We start from the raw sequence: 24,601 nt of genomic DNA on the forward strand, positions 1-24,601 counted from the left end.
AGCCCTTGAGTGGCACTTGGTTGTTAGACCCCCCCCCCCCCCCCCCTGAGGGAAATCCTTCAAGGACTAGTCTTTACCGGAATAGAAATGTGCACCCCCAGTTGAGGGCACTACATTCTCAAAGCTATAGCATGCGTACACGTACATATGTGATTTTATTTCATAGTTTTATTGAAAACTACGAGACTTGGCTATATGAAAAAGCTCTGTGCAGCATCTTCATATGCTACTTTCATAACCAGTGGACAGTCGAGGCAGTCACTTCAAGGGACCTTTTCACATTCGAATATATCCTAGCGGCTCTCCAGCAAATCACCCTCGGCACGCGCCAATACAAACCCACGTGGGTAGCATAAAGGACCAAAACTTGTCTTGGAGTGGGGGCCGACGAGATCACGTGGTGTCCCCAATGGTCCCCAATCCTGCCGTCCTCATGGAGCGCCATCTATTGGACACGAAGATAATCTTGTTCGGCGTACCCAAGGTCATCAGCACTGCAGCGCATAAGCTTAAGCAGTCGTGAAAAAAAGTCCATTTAGAAATCAGGAGGGCGCATATGTGTAGAGTAGAACAAAGCTTTCCAAGACAGAAATGCAGCTTTCGTTGCATTCCTTCGATTTAAGTGCACACATGATTATTGCTCAGGAAGTTCCCCTAAGAACTGCCCAAAGCCTGTTTAAAGTGGGTTGTACCAAATTAATATAATTTACTGCAGCCCATTCACAAAATGAATGGGAGTGTTTCCCTGTAGACAAAAAGCATTGCGAATGTTGATTGATTTCATTTACTTGCTCTTGCAGCCATTGCCAACGCTAAATAGAATTCCAGGTTTGAAGATTCCAGGTACTGCATTTGCAAACCTTCTGATGGTCCAGGAATTTCTCCACAACTTCGGGGAAACGTTGCATTTTGGTGAGCTCATAGACACTCGTAACTTATAAAACTTGCATTTCGTGTTAACTGTCCCTACATGTTTGCTTTCATTATCTTTACAGATGTTGAGAAAATTCCAACCTTAAATACCTTGCAGCTAGCACTCATAAACCACGACGAAAAGTCTGAGCAAGAGTTTCTTACTGTTGTACAACACCTGCTCACATGTGCCATTCATGATCCTGGAACCCCTCATTGTAAAGAGGTGTGCATATTCTTTCAGTTGAATCCTAAAAAGAGTATACTATGCTTCGTACAGTTCTTAGATACCTTCCCCACTTTTGCAGGCGGTAACTGTGCTTGGGCAGCATCTCAAAGATGCTCCAATCACAAACGAGAGTGTAACCGAAGCCTTTCACCTCTACTTCATGGCCCTTGACAAAGAGTGTGCAGTAAGGATTTAGAAACATTTGGAAGCACGTTAAGGTGCTCGTTCCTTGCCCACAGTGGCTAACCTTCAGCCGTTATTAAATCCTTCCCAGATGTACCAGTGGGTAACTGAAAAACCATTCCTCGCACTGAACCCTACACAAAAGTCTGAGATCATGGCATTCCTCTGTAATGAACTTCTCTGCAGCCGAGCGGTAGTACGGTAAGTTTTTCCGGTGTACGCTCAGAATCGCGCGTCCTGTCAGTCAGTACGCATCAGCAGCGTGTAGTGTCGTTGAAATGTAAAATACGTGTATGTGCTTTTGCAGGCAAGTGGACAGCAGCATAGATACGGTTAACACACTTCGAAAAGACAAGTGGCTTGCTGAAGGAGAGTTAAGAAAGTAAGTTATTTTCTGTTCTATTACGTGTAGGGTTCATGTGATACGACTTCTATTGTTCGCATAATGTGCATAGAAAATGACACCATACTGTGTAGATCTTTCTTACTGGGAGTCTGATGTCACAGGGACTTGCTTTTTCTCTCTTTATGTGCGTATTTATGGAATTTCAGGTTAAGAATAAGGAGGTTCATTATGGTAGTCAGAACATTCTGCAATAATGATAGTTACAAGTTGATGGTGCTCTGCAAAATTGTGCTGAATTGTTATTTCACATTCTCCAAAAGCTAATTGTGTGGCTCTCCTGGGCATGACAGTACTACATCAGCGCAAAATTTGGAATTGAGTAGTGTACACTTTAATCTGAGGACATCTTCTTTCAGTTTTTTCTGTATGAGCTGTGGATATATTTCTATGCTCCTTCTTATCATGTCATATCATTCATGAAATTCAATTATAGTAGTGGCCCCTTTTTTTTTTCTTCCTCGAGTACCTTTGAATTTCATTATGTTAATTACTGGCTTTGTATTCCTGTACAGTCCTGCATATCATTGCTGTGCTTCCTCTGTTTCTTTGGAGATATCTCTAAAAGCTTCAGTTCTTCTGGAGTATTGTACCTAAGGCCCTTCGTTTTCCGTGATTCCGCGAAATTTCGTGGAATTCGGAATTAATTGCGGAATCCTTCGTTTGGCACAGAGTTTCACAGAATCCTTTATTTTTAAGAATGTGCGGATATTAGAGTTCTCAAATTCGAATCGAATATCAGTCACTCGAAGTATCCGATTCGCGAATCGAAATACCCATTATTCGGATTTCCGGATAATTCGACTATTCGCCGAATATGAACGACACCTCCCGAAAGGGGGCTTCACCTGACGCTTCCCTGCATGAGGTGAAGCTGCCCCTACAAATTGAAGCCTGCTTTACAAAATTGTTTATGCCGCAGGACAAAACAGACAGATTGTAGTTTAGCTTAGGATAACATTAGGCCAAGTTTATGGTGTACACTTTGTGTATACCTTGTGTATACTTCACCTGAGGAAGGGGCGGCATCCCTCCTGTATGCAGTTTAGCGGTAGCAGTGGGGGATTTTGATTTGATATCTGGGAGGTCGCCTTCAAGAAGTTAAGACTTTTAAATAATGGCTACAGTCCAAGAACAAAAAGGGGTGTACTAAAAATGTAACTTCCCCAGGGCATGTATTGTAAACTCCTTCCTATAAAGTTCCTATGAACTCTGTAGATGCTGAAAGATCTTTCAGCAGGTATAAAATGATTTCAGGCGACAGACCGCATCAGATGAGAACGCAAGATATCATGTATGTAATGCTGAGCCACAACAGCGCTTTGAATCTGTAATTTTATAACATATTTTTTGTTCCCACATTATCCAAGCAAATAAAGTGTCTCCCATTTCATGCAGCTGTTGACTGCTCGCCGCAGAAAATCGCGGAATTTACAAGTCAGTGCCGCGGAATTTTGAATTTGCCGCAGCAGAAAACAGAGGGCCTTAAAGGAGCAGTCTAGAGGCCCACAACTTTTTTTCTGTTTTTGGTCAGTATGGAATGTTAGGCGGCGGAAAACAGTTTTCCCACAATTAGTGCAACCGTAGCTAAATTGGGACGCCTGCAATAGCTCCCCGAACCTCCCGCGCGCGAAACACCCTCCTTCGCCTTCACGATAGGCACGTGATGAGCGCCACCACACACGTCACTATGTGACGCAAGTGGTGAGGACGCTCCTCATTGGACTTGGGATCACATGATCGAGGTGAGCAACATCGCCCAGGCCGGAGCGTCTGCTACCGCTTGGGAGACGCCATGCGTTCTCCGGCTTCGTGATGTCCGAAACGGAGGGTTTGAAGGCTGTCAATGACACAACCACGATTTTTTGGGACCGCAGGCACCACGGGAAGAACGAGTGGTGCAGCCCGAAATTAACTGCGTTTGAACAGCAAAAACCCCGTGCTTCTCGACAGTGTGCAGCCTGTCCGACAGTTTTCACCGCGCAGTTGGTTCAGTGGCTAACAGGTGGCGCCACAATACCGCTTCCACAATACCGCTTCGCAATAGCTTTCTGCTGCTGTGAATTCTGAGATTGCACAGAAGCCACGGATATATTACTCTTGTGATCGTAATCTTATTTTCTCAGGCTGCGTATATGCTTCTTCTTTTAAAGAAAACGTGATATAAATCATATAAATAATAGAAGTCAACAAGAAGCAGCTAGCAATGTTCGTAGCAGACGGTTTTTCCTACGAACGAATGAGGGGCTCTCTACCACGAACGTCACACTAGAGTGGGTGTGGTCTGCAGTTGGAGCGCTCCGGCCTGTCACCGCGGCAGCGATTTTCCAAATTAATTGCACCGTGGTGATACAACTTTGGACAAAAATATTTTGTGGGAATGCTTTTCACGTACTGCTTTACAAGATGACAGCAGTTTTGGGCCATGTTAGATACCACTTTAATGCTCCTTTAATTGTACCTAAGTGCTGATACTATGCAAATTTCTTTCTTTGTTTTGGAATACCAATAATTCCATCTCTAACTATCAGGTTTAGCTTGAAAATCACAAATATGTATGTGTATGTATGTAAAATTGTAATGTATATTGTGTATAATTAGGGCCTGACTTTTTCGGGTTTTATTTTGGGCCAAATTCGGGGGGTAAATATCGGGTGATATTTTTCATTCGAAAATTCGGGTGTATTCAGGTTAAATCCCGGTACGGCATATTCTGTCGTCTGGAATTCGGGTGATTTTTTTTTGTTTAATAAAAATTTCTCTTAACATGGAACTAATGTTTAGCAATGTTATCAAACTTTATTTTAATGCACGCTTATGAGTGTGCCACGCGACCCGGATGTTTTCGAGTAGATTCGGGTTAAACCCGAATTTTACAGATTTCGTTCGGGGGGTAAATATCGGGCGGATACGGGTTTAACCCTAAAAAGTCAGGCCCTATGTATAATATGTAATGTAAAATTGTATTTCAAATGCACGTACATTTATAGGTAGCCTTCTGTAACCTTCAATCTACCCCCACTCGTTCTACTGCTTCTGCTCATGCGGGCGCGTAAAATTGTGTCTTTCTGTAATATGAGAGCTAGCTACAAAATTTGTGGAAATCAGAATTATATAATTTTTGCAAATTCAGGTTGAGAGGCATACAGCAGGCGCGACAGCGAAAAGCCTTGCTGAGGCAAGACCAGGAAGAAGCCAAGGGTGCAGAGGAGGCAACAAAGGGAGACGGAGATAAGGCAGTTAAGGGGCCAAAAACAGAAGAGGAGGAGGAAAATGAGGAAGGAGGGAACGAAAGTGGCAATGATAGCGAGGATCCGCAGGATGCAGAAAACGATGTTGATGAAGAGGTGAGATATGCCACTTGCACATATCGTAAGGTGCTACCACAGGCGCTGTCCTGTTAAGAAGAAATAGTTCAGTGTTTAAATATCAATCTTATTCCAGGATGGGGAACCAAATTTGTCAAATGAAGATCTTGAAAAGAAAATTGACAAGTTGGCAAAGGTGATTTTTTAAAATGTCCTTCATGTCTGTAGTGAGCCAGCTAGGTCGCTGGTTGCCGGGTGTTTCAAGTTTCTGTCTAAGGTCATAAAAGTGTGTTACAAATATACTTTCATATCCATGTCACCTTCTTTTGTAACACTCTAAGCATTGTGCAATTTTCATGTGTGACATAGTCTCCCACTGAATTTTCTGATTTCTAGGAGCCATAGAATTGGTCTGAATTATCGAGCAGTAATCCTGATGCTTTTATCGAGCAATAAAAATTTTTAGTCAGTGGCAAAGAAACTTTTTGATGTAGAATTTACGTGCTTCAGATCGTTTGTGTTGCTTACACTTAATATATTTTAAAAAACGTTTTGGCATTACGGTTTGATGTAAGCGTTAAATTAACGAAATTTTTAATGTATGCATAATTGATTAAATAGATAAATAAAAGAAAATGACAAGAGCCACGAAAGTGCACCTTATCACCATGACATTGTGCGAAAACTACTGCTATTTTTTAACGTGGTTGTCAAGCAAGCATGTGCAGAAAATGCAGAAGAAAAATGCTTTCATTAGAGTCTGTCAAGGATTTGCATACGTAAGCATGGGCAAGGAATACAATTTAGAATTTTTTTCTTTCTTTTATTATTATCCTTTTTTTTTTTTTATGTTTAAGATCCGTGCCTTTCCTAGCTGTATATTTGCATGAACCGTTGTGTGTATTGCAGCAACTTGGCTGTGTGTCATGCTCCCACTGGGGGTGGGGACCTGCTTATTGTAGCCGATCCTTTTCCCTCTTCACTTTAGCAACAAGCTCAATTCCAAAGTAAAGTTGCCAAAGCAAGCAGCACCATCCGAGCATCGATGCTGGGCCAGGACCGCTTCCGACGCAGGTACTGGTTGCTACCCATTGCAGGGGGGGTCTTTGTGGAAGCCATGGAGTCCGGAGAACAGGACGGCATGGGAGATTTTGTTGCCTCTGATTACATGATTGACGAGGATGACGATGAAGAGAGCCAAAAATCTAAGAAAGAGGCAAAAGACGTCAAGGTCAAAATGCAAGAGAAAGAATCGGACACAGCAAAGCGTAAGCAGCCAGAAGCGGAAACTAAACAGAACGAAGATGTAAAGAAAGAGGAACAACCAAAAGACGAGAAAGAGACTGTCGGCAAAGTCGAAGAAAAAGCCGAGGCTGTGAAAAAAGCAGAGGTAAAGGAAGAAGTGATTAAGACTGAATCTGAGAAAGAAATAGAAATAAATAAGGAGGTGCAGCCCTCAGCAGAGGTGAAACCAAAAGTGGCTGTTGGTCCCGAAGGGAACCTGGAGCAAGCGTGGATGATGCAGTCGCCCTTTCTGGCCTCTATGGTGGCTGGGAATCTTTTGTTTGCACAGGGAGGAAAAGACGGGGGAGGGGGGGACGTGTACCCTCACGTCACAGCGGAGCAGATGTTGAAGACCCTGGCGCAACAAAAGAGGCCCTGGTTCAGCATTCTGCCGCGTGTGCCCTGCGACGAAGAAAGTCTGGCTAGGTTGCCAGGAAAGGAAGGGGAAGATGACATTGAGGTTGAAGAAGAAGCAGGCGCACACCAACCGGGTGGATGGGTCAGCGTGATTGAAACGGAGGACACCACCAATCAGCATGATAAGCCACAAGCAGTGCCAGCAGGTAGGTGTCACGTGGAGCAAAATACTGAGTACTGCACATTTTTTTCATTGGATGGCCTATTGATTGGCCTGAGCTCTGTTGGGCTCAGCCTATTTCCATGCCATGCATGCCGTATCTACATCACTGCGAGACTGTTGTTTTCCAAGATATGCAGTACTAAAAGCTAGGGGTGTGTGAATCCAAATATTTGAAGTGGAATTGAATATTGAATCGAATAGGGGGGGGAATGCCAAATACTGAATCGAATATTGAATATTCGTGCAAATTTTACGTATGCATTTTGCTCTAAAAGTATGCAATTTGTAACCCATGGCTTTAGCACATACATTGCCAAGACTGCATGCCGAGGCTATGGAATTTGCACTTTGGCAAGTTCGTATCTCGGGGCTTTTCGGGTTTCACCCGAAGTGACGACGATGGAATTCGGATTTTACCGGGTTTAGCCCTAAAACACAAGCCCTTATGCATGTTTCGTGTAGCAAAAAGTTTTGTGTGCATTACCTTGCAAAAGCGAGCTGACCTGTATAGCCTGCTCAAGATCTATATTCAGGCTTATTTTTTGCTTCACTACGGAGTGCTTTCATACAAGCACCACACATGCATGTTTACATCAGTACATCAATGCCTGTGTCACTCATGTGCCAGTCATTGAGAGGATTTTGATAGTTGTGCAGTGATGGTGTTCATGTACTTGTGAACCCAAACGTTGTTAAGCTGGTTCTGCAAAAGCTGCTTACAGCAGAAAAAAATGTCATTATACATTTGCAAGGCTAATTTTTCAAACTCTTGGCAGTTGTAAAATCTCTGAAAAAAATATTGATCAGTCAGAACGCAAGCACGTATAACAGACTATTTTCTGCCTGAAAATAAATATTTTGTAATATTAATGAGCCTCTTACGTTTCCGGCATCACCTGACTGTCAGTGTGCAGCAAGGCCTAATATGACAGCTTGTATGCGCTGCCAGCTCATCAAGTCTTCGTTGTGATGATGAGTGACTCCCTTTAGTTCGAACTTCACTTTATTCAAACAAGTCTTGAGTCCTCTTCAATTTTGAAATTATGCAAACGCACTATATCTCTAAGTATCCGTAACAATGGATGTTGATGAGGAGTAAATACGAAGGCACACTTTCAGATTGCCTGCGAGGTTGGTGGAGAATCACGGACGTGTCGCAGCTACGGGCTGTAATGACGACGTTGCACACCAACGGCATTCGTGAGAAGGCACTGTTGAAGCAGCTGGAAAAGAGTTTCAACTATGGTGCAGCAGCAGCCATTCCAAACAGCCAACAAGGTGAGTCATCAGCTTCTTCATGAAAGCTGAAAAAGGGCTTTCACGATCATTCAACACATGTGGAGGTTACCGTTTGTCCCATTTCGATAGATGTTGGGTTGGAGATTACGGAGCGTGATAGGGAGGTGTCGGAGAAGCATGGTGGTGCTGTTCCTCCAGACTACGAAGACCAGTGGTCACCAGAGGTGGCCTTGAGGGTAGACCTGACAGTGTTGGAGCAGGTGGAAATTCTGGAAGAGAAAGTGGTTGGAGCCAGCATGCAGGCCAAGGTTTGTGATTGCAGCCATTGTGCCCATTAAATGACTTCAGATTGGTGGTACACTTTGCCCTTGTACGCACAGAGAGACCCAAAGGCCGTCCTTTATCCTTAGAGCGTGAAGTTTTCGGGAAATATTTTTTTCTAAATTTGGGGGGTAAAAAGCGGGTAAATAAACATGTGCGCTAAATTCGGGTGGAGAAACTTCCAGTATGCTAAATTCAGGGAGAAATCTGGCTCAGTTACTCGAGCTAACTGTACTGGTTTGGTACAAAAGGTGATGCAGCTGCATTTGCTGCCAAACAAGTGAGTGTGCATTCCAACACTCATCTCAGTGAGTGCAATTTGCCGGGTAAAAATCGGGTTTCACCCTAAAGATGCAACCTTTAATCCGGGAAGAAAATTCGGGGGAGAATCAGGTTAAACCCCAAAACTTCAGGCTCTGTTTATCCTTGATCATTGTGTTGTACTGCAAAATGTTCCCTGGAATCATTCAGAGAACCTGCTAATTTAATGCAGGGCTGGCGACCACAACCAAAGGCCTCTAATGACATCACGAGGGAGTTTCGACCATCATGTGTCCTACTTAACAAGAAGCTGCTTTCCTCAAGTGAAGATGGTGATGATGATGACAGCCTCGACAACTCCCCTTCGTCCACAAATGTACCAGAGGACAAGGAGACCGTGGTAAAGCCTGAAGCCGAAGCACCTTCTGCTGATCCTGCACTGCCTCAGCCATCACCGAAAATAAACGAGGATGGAAACAATCAAGAAGAAGGTGCCTTGGAAGATAAATCGAAAGAAGAACCTCAGGATAGTGTTGACCATGAAGGAGTCGAGGTTAAAAAACAACCGGATGGTGAAACTGGTGGTGCAGACAAAGTGGGTGATTCCATGAATCCTGTCCATGTTGCAAAGGAGAGGTTGCTGTGCTTGGAGGCTGCTATTGAGAGACGATACATGAGACCACCTCTTGGCACAAGGTCAGTTCTTTTATATTTTGAGCCACTAAGCCCTAAAAAATGGGCCAGGTGAAAGCATATGTCATTGGAGAGCACTTGTGCTGGTTCTGGATCATTCCAAGCTCCAGTGACACTCTTCACCCCCCTCTAATCCTTATGCGTATTGTTTTTAGAGTAGAGGAAAACTAGATGCAGGAAAGGAACACTGTTGTCTGATTCAAGAAATCAGTGGAATGTTGCAGGGGTTACAATCAAACTCACAGGGAAGTCCTGTGACGAAAAAGTGCCTGTGCATGCAAATTTTGTGGCTCAACTGTTTCTCGGTAACACAAGCAATGCTTCTGGCCAGTACAGTAAGATTTGCAGGTGTTCAGCACTGCAGCAACCTGCACAGTACTCTGATCTTTTGCCGATAAATGCAAAACCCTGATGACACAATTTTTCCTGATTTCCGACAGAGATTGTATAACCTGGTTTTGTCTTGCAAATCTTTAAAAAGATAGTATGTAAAAGGATATTTCTTTACCAATCATAGGGTGTGGCTTCCAGCAGAAAATTCCTCGTCATTACAGTCATAAGTTGTCACAATTAAACATCTTGTAAGATCATTGTAACTACCTCGTATGGTACGCCAGTCCATATCTTAGAGGAAGTGCTCAGAAGCACTCCAAACCGATTGTTACACTCCAAACTAATTGTTGCTGTTATTGCATTCACCCGTACACCATGACATCAGTGATCCTTCAGCCTGTCGTTCTGTATTCTCCTAACACCTTTTATTTTCATGCAGCATATCCACGTGCACTTGTAGATTCACTTACAATATGCATATTGTAAACGCATTCAAGAACTTAATATCAGAAGAAGGCAAGCTTTAAGTGAGGCACCCACAGTAGCAACCATTATATATTATTATTATTATTATTATTATTATTATTATTATTATTATTATTATTATTATTATTATTATTATTATTATTATTATTATATACTTCATTATACTATGTGACATCACAGTTACAGCACATTTTTAAATTGGTAGTCGCATCGATCATTCTGTATTCTTCATTATACTGTACGATCCGAAGCTTCACAAGTTTCTTCACTTTCGCCTGACCAGTGGAAATTGTAGGTGACAATAAAAGGACTATCGCATCCGGAAATCTGTCCATGAAACTGATACCACTTTGTTCGGCATTGGCGGACAATTTACTTGGGATGTCACTCCCTGACCGAAGGAGTGAGAGGATGGCACTCAGAGGAGAAAGACACTGTCCACATGCCCACACTGCCACAGCATTTCTTTTTCCAAGGTCGTGCCCTCATTGGCTCTTACGGAGTGACGTTTTCTCGTTTTTCCAGAGAGGGGATTTTGGCATACTCTCAACATCTGCTGTCTACCCTTATCATGTACTCCATCGAATAACAATCAAACTACGACACTATTTTGCGTGGGATTTTAGATACCGTGGTCAGTGGTCCACGAGGAATAGCTGACATTATAGTTTCGAAATCGACTGGGACGGATGCGACCCTCTCTTTAAAGGCCGTATTTGCTACTGCGTATGATAATAACACTAAGCTTGCAGAAATGTGTTACAATGCCATATGTGGAAGCAAGCAAGCAAGCATGAAGAAAACAAAATTTATAAATTTTGGTGCTTCTAGAAAAATATGCCAATGTGGCTGTTGAGAGGAACCTTGACAATACAGTCGTCTCAGGACTGTGTGCAAAAAAAAAAATCAACAAACAAAAGCGAATCAAGCAAACTAAAGCAAACCAGTGTGTTAGCGAAAACTTGCATCTTACGTAAAAGCGCTGCAATTTACAAGAGTTGAGTAACTTTACTGTAATCTTTGATGGATGCACACTGCTACTTTAGAGTGACGAGCACGGCCATGTGATCCATGAGGCGAGTGGCGATGTGGTCGATATTCTTGACAACGGTTTTGGAAGACCAAATCAATGCAGGTCTTTCTCGAGATCTCGAGAAAAAGTAACAGCGTCTGTGCACTGCCATAGATCCAGTGATAATGTTTGCATCCAGGGCCATCAGAAGTCCCTCGCTGCACAGGGAGTTAGTTGAAGTTCAAAGGATTGGTGCATTAAGAACGTTCTGTACAAAGAAAAAGGAAATAATTAATGCGGCAGAAATGGATTAGCATTGACATATTCTCTCTTTTTTTCTTTTTGCAGTCGACAACACCATCCAGCACTATCCACCCCTATCCACCTCTATCCACCCATAACTATCACTATCCTACTTAACAGTTTTATACAGAAAGAAGAAGCAGAAGTTTTAGATAGAAAACAGAGTGTTGAAAATGGCTTCTGTGCTACTTTAAGTGGTTCAAACTACATGTTAGATATGTTAACAAAAACCATAGCCTGCTTCAGACTTAAAAACGGCCTCAACCATATGCTTTGTGACTTAGTCACCAGATGTAATAGTGACAAAGCCAGTGAGAAAAATTGGAACAGTACAAATGTGTAATGACATGTATCTGGTTTGAAGGCTCAGGTTGCATTTGTTATCAGTGCATGCCAAAGCAGAGTCATACGGGAGCAATGGTCAGCGTGAAGGCCAAGAAGTATTACTGTCTTATGAGTAATACAGTAATACCAATAATACGCATTTTTGCATATTATAATACTAGCAATAGTATAAATACTTTTTTCAAGCTCGTATTATAACATGTAACGCAAACACAAAGAGTACTACAGTAATGCTATTATAATACTTTGTATTAGAATACCTGCCCACCCCTAGTTTGAATGAAGTTGTCTATAACTGCTTCATTTTAGTACACCAGGGGCAATACTATATCTGAAAGTAAGGCCCAGCCAAAGTAAAGCATCTGTTTAGGTTGACGGATTGTATGGTGCATTGTCCCTGTACTGGCGTTGCTTGACATGCCCTGAACATAGTTTTTTATTTCTTTCCTAACGTTTGATTCCTTCTTTCACTGATTGAACTGTGACTGTTCTGAGTTAATCGTCAATGCATGTATAACCCCTTGGAAAGTTCGGAGAACTGCACTTTGCACAGTAGATTTATACACTTCTGCTTCTGGGTGATGCCCTGGATTATAGTTTGTGATATAGCACAATCTACAGCTCTTCCAAAGGTGGAAGTACAGTGACAAGTTCATGAATACAGAGGTGTTCTCGAGATGTGTCCCGTACAAATGCCTAAGGTTTCAGTGTCGTGTGGCTTTTCCCAAATCTCCTGTTAATTTCTACCTTGTCTAAAGCATGCTGAAGCACTTTAGTTCTTTACTTTATTCTGATATGCACAGTTAACAATTGGCACACAGCTGCTTTTTTTTATATACTTGCAGCAACAACAACTTTATTTTAAGATGATGAACGGGGAGTTCCATCGCGAGGGGCAATACTCTACCCCATTGCTGGTGGTGAAGTGGGGAGAGAAATAATGAGCTTGCAGCATTTCCTGCTATTTCTTGGTATTTTTGGTTGATTACAAATTTTGAAACTGTGAATTCAGTTTTTCAATTGCATAAAGTCATTGCAAGATTGAATATAACTTTTCATGCACTCAACAGCCTACGCAACGCTGTTACTGTGCGTTGAACATTGTACCGCTTTTGAATGATGGAACGCTGCCTTTGTGCAGTGGGAATAGCATTTTGCCACAGCAGCCAAGTGGTGTGATCAAGTGGGATGAGGAGACTGGAAAGGAGGAAGAAGAGGTGCCCCCTGGCCTGCTAAGGTGGCGCCAGGCTGTACAGTTGTGTCAGACAGCTGCGCAGCTCAGCATGTGCTTAGCTCAGCTGGAAGGCAGCATTGCTTGGGACCGCTCCATCATGAAAGCTGTGAGTTCTACGTGAAAGCTATATGAAAATATTGAAGGATTTTCTCTTAAAGGGAGAGCTGACCGCCTGATGTCTTTGAAATAAACCTGTCTAGCAGGAGCATTTGGCTCCGTGCAAATCCCCCGCGAGCCCCTTTTGCTCAGAATCTCCGTATTTCCGGAGTTGCTCGTATTTTGTCGTGATAGCCGTCAGTGCACTCGCACCTGTGGGGGAGGGTCAAGCGGGGCAACCTTCTCATCGGCTCGCATGACGTGTCAGCATCCTCTCCCACACCTCCTCCCCATGCATTTTCTGCAGTGGGAGGCAAAGAATTCTGCAGCACAAGCAAACTAAACAAGGCACCAAGGGATGTGCCCACATATCCTCACACTGACGTTGCGCATGTCTCCCTGTGTGCGGATTTCAAACCATGTATATTATAATGATTTATAATGCCAATAACAAGTTAAGCAGCTAGAGTTGGTGAAAAGTGAAGCGAAGATTCGGTAAATATGGAAACGCACTTTCTGTGGAAACAAATATCTGCAAATTTATGTTTGGAAAGTGAACTGTCTCTTTAAAAACTTTGTCTTTGTGTAGTCGCTTCTGTGGACCAGTTGGTTTGGTGGACCAGAATGTGACCAAAGTTTTGCTTTCTTTCTTGCAATAGTGCAACTTAGCTTGGCAATCTTTGGCTACTTTTTTTTTGAGGGGAGAGGAAATGTTTGTTACGTCTTTGTTATTGACTCATGACAGGTGATGATTTTTCTTGTCAAAAATAATGAAAATTCCTGCTGTACAGATGGATACATTCTTTATAATGAACCATGCGTGTGAACAGTGTTTGCATTTCCTGCAGTTTCCTACAGGGCCATCCTATTATTCGCTGTGACACAATCGCTCAATACACATAGTTTAGCAATGTATGTTAAGCATACGTAAGTTGCAGCACAGGAATGCAGAGAAATCTGTAGTCATTACACAAATAACTTGTGTTTCTCCAACAGAGCTGCCAATTCTGTCACAGTGGAGACAATGAAGAGATGTTGCTGCTATGTGATGGTTGTGACAAAGGATACCATACTTACTGCTTTAAGGTAAGAATCCCTGTTATCTAAGAGACCTTGCAAACGATTGTGGCAAAAATGGCGAAGGGGAAGTTTAATTTATACCATTCTGGCGCAGCCAAAAATGGACAACATTCCAGAAGGAGACTGGTACTGCTACGAGTGCCTGAACAAAGTAAGTGTGGTCTTAGCTGTTCACACAAAAATTGTTGTTCTGAAAGTCTCATCTCCCTACTCTTTGCAGACTCAAGAAGAAAAAGTTTGTGTTTTGTGTGGGAAGAAGGGTAAACTAGTTCACTGTGACGGATGCCCCAAGGTTTTCCACATGACATGTCTGGAACCTCCACTCACAAAGTAAGTGTAATTACTTATGCAAACACCATGTAGCTTTTAGTGGCACATCTGATACGTGGCATTTTGAAAGTCTACTTTCAATGCAATGAAGTTGCAAGAGATGTGACAGGCTGTCGAAAAATCTGTCGCCTTGATAATCTGTGACTCTGCATGTTATTAAAACTCTGTTCTGTAGCTACTATGCATCGCTTGGAGATGCATAGGAAGTTGAAATATATGAGTCCAGGACAATCTGCAGTGGCTTTTGTCATCCTCTAGAGTTGCTAACATGGCGCTTTCTAACTTTGCCTGCACTGATCACATCAGACGCAGATGTCGTCATCATCGGTTTTCATGACTGTGTTATGGCCGCTGCATTCCTTGATTTTATGAGGAACCAGTGCACCCCTAACATACATCATTGCCATGAATTACGTGTGCTGCGTGACGAGTTGAGTGGAAGTAAGGAACAACACTAGATGAAACATAGATATAATTGATAGAAGTGCCTGAACACAAAGTTTGAGATACGTGTCTGATAATATAATGTCAGCTTGCCCCTTCTGACAAATATAGACTGGACATATGTGGGAATAATTTTTGTAAGCTTTGAATGGTAGGGAATTTGGAGATAATTGAACACATTAGGAGTGCCCTTGTTGCAGCTGTGCAGTGTAGTCTGCGTGCATGTTGTTGTGCTAAGGATTCCGTGGAACACATATTATATCCCTGTCGGACGGACTAATTTAGTGTCGCTTTCAGCGAGTGACACTCGGCAGAAAGTGAACTAACGATTTAGTGAGTTCCCCAAACTCACTTCACTTCTCCTCAGCTGACAAAGTGTGTAGCATCGACAGCGGGCATTGTGGCACAGGTAAAAATATTGAGAAAATGCGAGAGGTCCCGTCACCACAATATTTTTAAACAAGTATTTTCAACGGCATGTTTATTTAATATAAGTACAGTGTGAGATGGTGCCAAAAAACATGTCATTACTCTCGTTAACAGCCTGTGACAACTTCGCGGTCTCAGTGATCCGACAGCGGCCATTTTTGTTCTGCCACATGTTTGAGGCCAATTTGTTTAATGTTGGAAGAAGATTAACAATAAGTGTTTCTGTTTCTGAATCAAAGAAAATCATTCTGAGGAAGGTATTGTGGCGCACTCCTAAGAATTTTGCTGCCGTTTATTCTTATCTATCGTAATTGTCATCACTACATAAGTGACATTCGCTGGTTGGAGTGCACTACACGAAAATGACACTGAATGACTTCATGTGACAGGGGTATTACTCTTTCCTATTGCAGACCTCCAAAAGGGAAGTGGACTTGTTCAGGATGTTCAAAGGTGAGAGATCTTCGAACGAGCAGAAGTGTAGACCCGTGTGTATTTCATGTTGTGCATCCATTGATGACAATTCTTTACTGGTGCAGGCGAGGAAGAAGGGCCGGCCGTCCAAGGAGCCCAAGGAAGCAAAAGAGCAGCCAGCAGCGCGAGAAGCAAAAGAAACTACCGCCAAAAAAGCAGAAAGTCCATCCCCCGTAAAGGCAAAAGCAGGGGAACGCCGTGAGAAGAACAAATCACAAGTGCTCAAAGACCTGGCTGCCTGCAGGTGTGTATTTAGGACCTGACTTTTTAGGGTTGCGCCCAATTACATCCGATATTTACCTTCCGCCCACCCAAATTAAAATCGGCAAAAATATGTTGTAACGTGATACCTCCCCCAATCTGCTGGACCAGGGGGATTTTGATATTCTAGCTGTGTCTACTGGTGTGTGATATATTATGCAGAGTAAACCGAAGATTTACACTTGATTCAATCCGATTCAACCAGAATTCGCTTGGCCCATAATACACACTTTAGGTGCAGGTTGTTTGCCAGACAGAAAGAACAAAAAGAGCCTGATAGCACCCTAATGCATCAATAGCGCCTGATTTTACCCCAAGTTGATTTAAAAATAGCACCTGATTTATCCCTCCTGAATCCAGGAAAAGGCATTTAGCCCAAAAAAGTCAGACCCTAATTATTAATGAAACCCATCTTAGGCACCCAAATATTGATACAGAAACGCAAACATGTCACAAAGCCAGTGCCAGCTGCCTTGTTTCCCTGAACGGCCAGAAGAGAAGGACAACGAGCACATGAAGCTGAGAAGCTTACGATACCAGTGCCTGTTGGGCTGATAATATGCATAAACTTGCTGAAATATTTCAGTGACCTTAACTGTACATCGCAAGAAGTATGCGACACTAAGTTATAACCGAATCACTCTGCAAGTGTAGTCCAAGGGTTGCTTACAATGTTTAGCCACTGTAAGATCCAAACTTATCTATGCTTTTCATAATTTCGGTGTGGCAGGGTGATCCTGGATGAAATGGAGAAGCACAAGGACAGCTGGCCTTTCCTTCTTCCGGTCAACACCAAGCAGTTCCCTTCCTATCGCAAGTTCATCAAAAAGCCGATGGATGTTAGCACAATACGCTCCAAACTGGAGTCGGGGCAGTGAGTACTTCTTTCTTTCTCTTTTTTTTTTTTTTTTTTTTTGCTGCCCTACTCGGGATCCCAACATCTTGGCCCAATATTGACGATACTGGCCCAATATTGGTCCAGTATTGGGCCGACATTGCCAATATTGGTTCAATCTATGTCCAATATTGGGCCGACATTGCCAATACTGGTCCAATATTGGGCCAAGATGTTGTGCTGCTTGAGATAGATCTGTACCTGTTCATCCTCTGGGTCTTTATCTTTTCTTTCTTATTTATTTATTTTTCTACTATGCTGACCATTACCATCCGCCATCTTATTGCAGGTACAAGCTTAAAGATGAGTTTGCTGGCGATGCGAGACTTATCTTCGACAACTGTGAAACATTCAACGAAGATGACTCTCCTGTGGGCCAGGCGGGTCACAGCTTGAGGAACTACTTTGAGTGTCGCTGGGAAGAGCTCACCTCTTGAAGCTGTGGGGTTTAGTGTTTTCATTTCTTTTGTGTACATATACATATTTATACATAGTTATATTTTCAAGGTCAGGAAATGGGTCGGGCAATCTCATCTTGCGTCGCATAGTGCCCATTTTCCTTTTCCATTTTTTGCCAGCCGTCCGTAAAATGTGTCTAGCCTTTGTTTGTGTGGCAGAAAAAAGGTCTGACTTGTCTGTCTCTCCGGTGTATTCTGTTGAGGCATCCGCAATGGCCTTTCCAAACGTCTACCTCTCTATATCCTTCTGTGTCATGACTGAGAGTGCATGTTTCTGTTGGATCTAATCTTAAAAGAAGGAATTCTGTGCATATGTGCTTTTATTGAAATTATATTTCTTCTTTTACTAAAAATTTAACGTACTCTACTGGGCATTCTAATACCTTTGGACAGTGTTGTGTTCAGCACGGAGCGCACACAAAAGAAAAAAAGTTGATGTTGGAAGAGTTTAAAAGAAAACCAACGCGTTGCTTGGGCATTACATCCACGCACTTGCAAGGTTATATTTTGCCTCACTTATTGATATATAATGTGAATACTGGTTGATGTTCACTGACGGCAATCGCGTGCTACTGCTAGTGCTCTGCCCCAGCCCGAGCTGCTAACTGCATCTTGTCCCGTCAAGTGCCTGTTTCTGTGCAGACGTACGTGCTCGTGGACAGTGCTGCCACCACAATCTTTCTCAGTTGCAAACAACAACACCAGTTGCTCTGACCTCTCATTCTGAGAGATGTGCACAATCATTCCTGTATGTCTACCTTCCCACACCGTTTTGTCAACTTTCGTTTGTTGTTGCTTGTCTGCTAGAAGATTGAAAGGAAAGAGAGTGTCACTAAGTGGCACCTTGGTTGTGCTTTTCTTTACACTTGTGCAGACGTGTGTGTGTGTGTGTGTATACAAGCTGAATGTAGCTCAAACCTTCTTGTACTGCTTGAGCACTCGAAGCCAGGAGGTTTCTCTGCTGACAAGGAACTTCATGCCATCTTCATTTGCTTACCGTGTTCCAGCTTCTGCCCTCAGGTGTCTCTGCCGCTAGGTATTCTTTGTTGTCTGTGTCTGTTTCGAGGTAGCTGTCCTCCCGTAGTCCTCTCTACACAATTTCTCTCGGGGACCGAGGATGGAAAACATTGTAAATTTTTTTTACTTGGATTGTAATTTTATACCATGTGAGAAAGTCCCTTTTTTTTTATTTTTACGTAGTGATAAACATGGTTGTTGCATTGTTTTATTAGTTAATGCTCAAAAGTGACTGTGTAGAGCAGTTTGCCTGTCATGAGATTATGCTTGTGGTCAGACCCTTGGGCCAGGGACGTGTGAAAAGGGCCTTGTAAAAGACTGTCATCTTTATTTATTTATTTCACGCTGCATTTATGGTGTGCCCATAACACTCTGTGTCACAGCATTTCATTGTCATCACAAGTGCAGCAAGTGCAGGTAGCGTATTTATACCTGGCAAAGAATTTTTGCTTTCAGTCATCCAATGTACATACGGTATCGCAATACCCTACGGTGCAAGAAAGAGTTGGAGCATTTAGCGTCATCCTGTTACTTTTTGTAATGTTTTCATTTGCGGGATCATACGCAAAGTGTAACAAAAGTCACACAATAGTATCTGCACAAAGGAGTGCTGTTAATCTGTACAGGTTTGCTACAGGCAATAAAACCTCTAACCATTCATTATTTGTTCTTGTGCAGTGTTTCTCAGTGTAGAAAAGTATCCTTCCCGCAGACAGCTCTCATATGTGCAGCATGTCACACGGCATACTGCATAAGGCTTGGAGTGCTAACTGATGCAAAAGCTGCTCAAGGTCCACTATACTTGTGGCACCTTGTTAGCAAAGATATATCTAAGTAACGTCAATTGGCTGACATTGGACACAAAATTGAACAACGGCGCCAGTTTGACTAAGGACTGTTTTATTATCTTCTTTACAATGGATGTAAGGGGTACATAAAGCATTCATGTTTATTTTGCAATATTCTTTTTTGTAGCGAATTTGCCTAGGGTTACAATATCACTGAAGTATGTAAATTTTGTAGGGGGAAGTTCTGCCTTGCGTTTTCATTCGAAATATTTTGTGTATGTGTTTGGAGGGGTGCTGGGGAGGCCTTGATTGAGCATTATTGTGTGAAAAAATAAAAAGGTATCTATCTTCACGACTGAGATGGATTAGTGCAAACGCGCAAAATAGAGTTACCAGACAAAAACTATTTTATGACAAGTAATGCAGCATTTTTTAACGTGGAACTTTCTGGAATGATTGTGGAACGAAAGCCGTCGTCACATGCGCGAAAGTGTTTCGTGCATGCAGGCCCAGATCGGAACCGAAACTGCGTGTCGAACGACTAATTTGAGTTCAACGTCGCCCTACGTGAGTTCAAATTGATCAGTATGATTCTACTGTGTCTTCAACATTGTTTTCCCCGATTTCTTCATGTTTCTTTTTTCGGTATTGTTGTGGCGTAGCTAAAGAAGCAACAAAACCAGGTCCTTGCAAGTGGCGTCATCTCGTAAAGGGATTCCCAAAGAGCCGTGGTACAGAGAGTGACGTCACAGAAATTTGATGGCCGTATGTGGTAGGTTTAGTAGGTGTTCGAATAAGTGTACGCTGTGCAGCCGGATTGACGATTGTACACAGTGTCAAACTACATGACCGCGATCAAAAAGCGACGCAAGCTATCAGCTAGTAGAGTAGGAAAGAGCAGTTTCTTGTGCGAAGGAGTAGTACAGAATTGCGAGAGGATTTTGGTGAGTACTGTTGCTTGTTGCCTTGACGTGTTCAGTGCTATAGGCCTAGAGAAGATATATTTCACAAAATGGGCTTACATTACCGTGTATACGACTCTACGGCACATCGCGTCACTGAAGCGGCCGTCCTTTTATACCCTCGTAGAGTGAGAGATATCTGCTGAGTCTACGGGAAGACCAAGCGCGGACGCGGTTGCACCTCCGTCCCACGATAGAACTGCTCCGTTAGCTTCACGCACATTATCCACTCAGTTGAATTAAAGTCGGATGTGATTTTAAACGACGATGACCGATAAATAAGTTGTCATCATCATCTTCAGAAGAGCTGTTTACAACGTGTCGTGAACATTTGGGTGGGAGGTGCCAGAAACTGTGTTAGGCTACTACGCTAAGCGGCTGTTAAAGGGAGGATCTAATAGTTTTACACTTTGTTTCTGAACTTGTATAGGCATTTGCGAACGCGTTCAAAATGTCTGTTTCGTCATCCCTGTGTGTACGACTAGTTATTCTGTTCTCTGTGGATACGCCGGTGAAAATTCATGCTTTGTATGGTAACTGGCATGAATGCGTATCCATTAGTATTGCCCACGCGTTTGCCTGCCGAAATACGTCGCAAATGACACGCCTTTGTGTCGGTTTCTAAAGTATTTGGTACAACATCTCGCTCTGTACATTCCCATACATCAGCATATTCACTGTCTGGGCTTAGCAGTCAATCACGTTGTCAAAACTTGTTTATGTGTAGCGCGCGGCGATGGCTAAGATAAAGCAGTGATAGAGCTATGCAGCCAGGTGGGGCAACTACGTAAGTTTCTAAGTCGTTGTAATACTCCGTGAATTCCACGCATCACATTTGCTTCCAGTATGTTTCTCCGTCTCATACGAAGGGTGTATCCCGCATCCAACAGGTTGGGACGGGAATTCAAATGCGTACCGGCACAGACAGAGGGAAACACGTTACGGTCGTGAGAATGACTTTAGTTGCCTGAATGCCTGTCTTCAAGTACTATGGCAACTCCTGTTTAGAAATTGATGGGGTTTGAGATTGAGCGCATTATCGTTGTGTGACAAATAACCGAAAAGTCTTTCAGTGTTCCTGTTCAGATTCAGGTGCACAGAAGAGATAGCTGGCACATAATTATGTGCCAGTGTGTAGCAGATGCAGGTCATGGTCACACTTTTGGATGGGTCAGGATATGCTGCGGATCATGGCTTCAAGTGACTGAGAACTTGTCTTTTATTAGATGAAGGGGTACATTTTTTTAACAGACTTAATTTGCGCATTATGAGAGTGCTTTTGTAAACATCCCTTCACTGATACGTCGTCAGGTGTTTTGTAATGACTCTAAATATTGCTGCAGGAACCGCATGCACCAGTCGTTATGTAATGGTCGTTTTGTAACTTGCATCCAGCTGAATGGAAATTTTGTGAAATGCAGAGTACAGCAACGAAAAGCTTCCTCCGTAGAAGCAGTACAAAACTGTGTGCTTCAGCTACTTGAGATTTGGCAGGCAGACTTGGTGTGAGCACTGTATGCTGAGTACTGCTTCACTCTTAAGCTGCTCGCTCGACATTGCTCTCTAAGGCATCTGGGAATAATTGCGCTGTAGAGCTGTTATTATAGGAGTCTTCGCTTAACAGTGTCCACTAACAAAGCACGCAAAATACGGAAACGAAATAGGATGAAGTAATTGCCTCATTTTCTGTGTGGTTATTCTGGCTGTTTTATGTAAATTAGTTTGAGTAACTGCGTGTAGCTTTGACTTGTCTCTGGCAGTCTGAACCTTAGCACTGTCTTCACTCGGTGATCTATTTACGCCTCGCTCACGCCAGCGCCTCACTTCACACCGAGCCACATCCACGAGCATGTCACACGTGTATGAAAACACATGGACACAAAATGCTGAGCCACATCAGAGTTGTTCTAAGAAAGAAAAAAAATACCTTGAAAAATCCTATAGAAGCCAATGGTAGGTAGTATATTGCAAAATTGGTTTCTGTTATCAACATATGAGCACTGTTTCACAGCCAGTTGTACATCTATGGGTGCTACAAAACATTCCTGAATTAATAGTCCTTTTTTTTTTTTTTTTTGTTGTTGTAAACTAGAGGCTCAGTTTGGCCCTCTGTTGTTGACCAGCTTCACCCTTTGGGTTCTATGTGAGCGTAGTGGCATAGAGAAGCCTGATAACAGAGCACAGCACAGTGTTTCCTCTTAATCTATGTCTTGACAGTATAATTTGTGTTTGTGCCCCAAATTACGAGTTACTGTTATAACACATCATACATTTTGGCTATTACAGTAATGCCTGCACTCTCAACTGATTTTGGTACTTTGCAATGTCTTTTCTGCCCAGGAGAAAGATCATAAAAAGATGCAGTGACAGTAGTGGTTCTGGTGGCTGAGCAGGGATGGCGGGGCTGGAACAGTTTCTGCCGCTTCTGGGCAATCCAGACACAAAGCGGCGGCTCCAGCTAGGTGTAGACATTCTGATATACCTGGATGATCCCCTTAGTCCTGTATACTGTGAGGAGATGGGCCACTTCGTGGACTCTCTTGTGACATGGCTGCACAGTAGCAACTTCAAGGTTAGTCTCTGTTGTGATATGTTTCTGTTTTTCTGAATAACAAATGGCTAATCCTTTTTGCAATGCTGATTTCTTCATACTAATCAACTTCTTCAGCAGTTGTTTATTCAGGTACTTCCACAAATCGTGTAGCGCACTAGATGCAGCAGTTTGTCTTCATTGCAAATACAAGTTAAATATACAAGAAAAATGTCGTCGAAAGCCAAAAATGAAGTTTTTCTACACAAAATGAAGTGTAACGTAGTGTAGTGTGTAAGTTATCGTATCTTGCTGCACATCAAGTGTAAGGTAGATACGTCGACTTCCCTGCAAAGAATATTTCAAGTTTTCCTTCTTTCCTCGGACAATTACAGAGTGGAATGACTTGCTGTGGTTGACTCTCCCACAGTCTTCTGTTGTAATGTATATTTTCTTATCAGTTGAATTGTGTGTGTGTTCTTTGTGCTCCACTTGTTCCCACTCCTACTTAAGCTTGATGAAGGCAGTAGTATGCAGGGGTGGTCCACCACCCATGATAGAAATTCATAGTAAATAACGTAGGCAATGGAGAGACATACGGTCAAGGGATTTTTTTCTGCCAGGAACATTTGCCACATATTGGATACATTTTTATTTCATTTCAGTTGATGGAAATTTAATTCCTTGAACTGAACTCTGAAATTTCCCATGTTATGGTATCTTTTGCAATGACAATTGCTGAAATAGATTGGCCGAAAATCTGCGGAAATGAGTCCTTGTCTCCGCCTCTTTTTTTGTCTGCTCTACAGGGTCAGTCAAGCAAACGTTGCACATTCCAATCACATCGTAAAAATATGAGACTGGGTTTAGCCTACCCCAAACTTTGAAGACTGATAGCCATTTGTCTGAAGTTTTATTGGAATTCTTTGTAAGCACTATGTTCATGTAGAAAGAAAATTAGAGATCAAGCAAAATCTTGCCCTATGCATTTTCATTGGCTTATCTTATGCAAACATTTCCATTGTTTCTTGTGTCTGCTTCACATTCACATCACCTCACACATCAGCCTGCAAAGTTTGGGAATGGCTAAACCCTGTCTTCTGTTTTTACGTTTGCCAGACTAACCCTGTAGTTTGAGTGCCAAAGCGCCACTAAACGAGGTTACATTGACATGAGGGGGAGAGGGTTAGAACCCCAACCCACAGAAGGATTCTGCTGCAAAGTATCAATGAAGTATCTTACGAGAGAAGGGGAAAAAGCTTTGCCCGCATCAGTTTCATGGTCGAGCGCTTTTTTCTTTCCTTCTCTCTCTTGTAAGTGTGTTTATTTTTGGGTGCGTGTGAACTTGCTGCTCCTGTACAGAGAGATTTACATTATGATCCCGAAGATGTTATGGCCAACCGAACCAGTGCCTGTTCTCCCAATTAACTCGTAACAGAAAATGTTGAACAAAAAATTTGCAAAACAAACCTGCAGCCCTGTGGCACCATACGCGTGGCTGTTCAGCAATAGGCAGGTCTTCAACAAAGCTGAATACAGCTTGCAAAATGTCGCTACAGTAGTGGTTGGCATTCTGGGATCCTTTGAAAAAAACTGGCCCAATTATGGCTCCATTATAAATCTCGGCCCATACATTGAATCCCCACTCGTACTGATGCTTGGAGTCCCGTAACCAGTGTGCGTTTGTTTGGTTTCAATAATGCGCGTTGTG

General features: G+C 42.7%; 1 protein-coding gene across 6 annotated transcripts in view; it reads left to right on the plus strand.

Moving 5' to 3' along the window:
* LOC135376770 (bromodomain adjacent to zinc finger domain protein 2B-like) overlaps nucleotides 1-19,270 on the plus strand; it is a 46,273-nt gene extending 27,003 nt beyond the window's left edge. For 5 of the 6 annotated variants that reach the window (XM_064609244.1, XM_064609246.1, XM_064609247.1 and 2 more), the window contains 19 exons: nucleotides 801-912; nucleotides 996-1,138; nucleotides 1,221-1,325; nucleotides 1,416-1,525; nucleotides 1,632-1,706; nucleotides 4,861-5,074; nucleotides 5,172-5,231; nucleotides 6,024-6,882; nucleotides 8,019-8,177; nucleotides 8,268-8,446; nucleotides 8,953-9,416; nucleotides 13,034-13,232; nucleotides 14,219-14,308; nucleotides 14,397-14,453; nucleotides 14,523-14,632; nucleotides 15,919-15,958; nucleotides 16,045-16,223; nucleotides 16,971-17,114; nucleotides 17,425-19,270. In XM_064609244.1, the coding sequence (XP_064465314.1) occupies nucleotides 801-912; nucleotides 996-1,138; nucleotides 1,221-1,325; nucleotides 1,416-1,525; nucleotides 1,632-1,706; nucleotides 4,861-5,074; nucleotides 5,172-5,231; nucleotides 6,024-6,882; nucleotides 8,019-8,177; nucleotides 8,268-8,446; nucleotides 8,953-9,416; nucleotides 13,034-13,232; nucleotides 14,219-14,308; nucleotides 14,397-14,453; nucleotides 14,523-14,632; nucleotides 15,919-15,958; nucleotides 16,045-16,223; nucleotides 16,971-17,114; nucleotides 17,425-17,572 (3,447 nt within the window). In that variant the 3' untranslated portion in view covers nucleotides 17,573-19,270. The remainder of the gene's footprint in view (nucleotides 1-800; nucleotides 913-995; nucleotides 1,139-1,220; nucleotides 1,326-1,415; nucleotides 1,526-1,631; nucleotides 1,707-4,860; nucleotides 5,075-5,171; nucleotides 5,232-6,023; nucleotides 6,883-8,018; nucleotides 8,178-8,267; nucleotides 8,447-8,952; nucleotides 9,417-13,033; nucleotides 13,233-14,218; nucleotides 14,309-14,396; nucleotides 14,454-14,522; nucleotides 14,633-15,918; nucleotides 15,959-16,044; nucleotides 16,224-16,970; nucleotides 17,115-17,424) is intronic. The other variant, XM_064609245.1, reaches the window with a different exon arrangement.
* Nucleotides 19,271-24,601: the final 5,331 nt, after the last annotated feature.

The sequence above is a fragment of the Ornithodoros turicata genome, unplaced genomic scaffold (genome assembly GCF_037126465.1).
Source record: "Ornithodoros turicata isolate Travis unplaced genomic scaffold, ASM3712646v1 ctg00001287.1, whole genome shotgun sequence".
In the NCBI taxonomy this organism is placed as follows: domain Eukaryota; kingdom Metazoa; phylum Arthropoda; class Arachnida; order Ixodida; family Argasidae; genus Ornithodoros; species Ornithodoros turicata.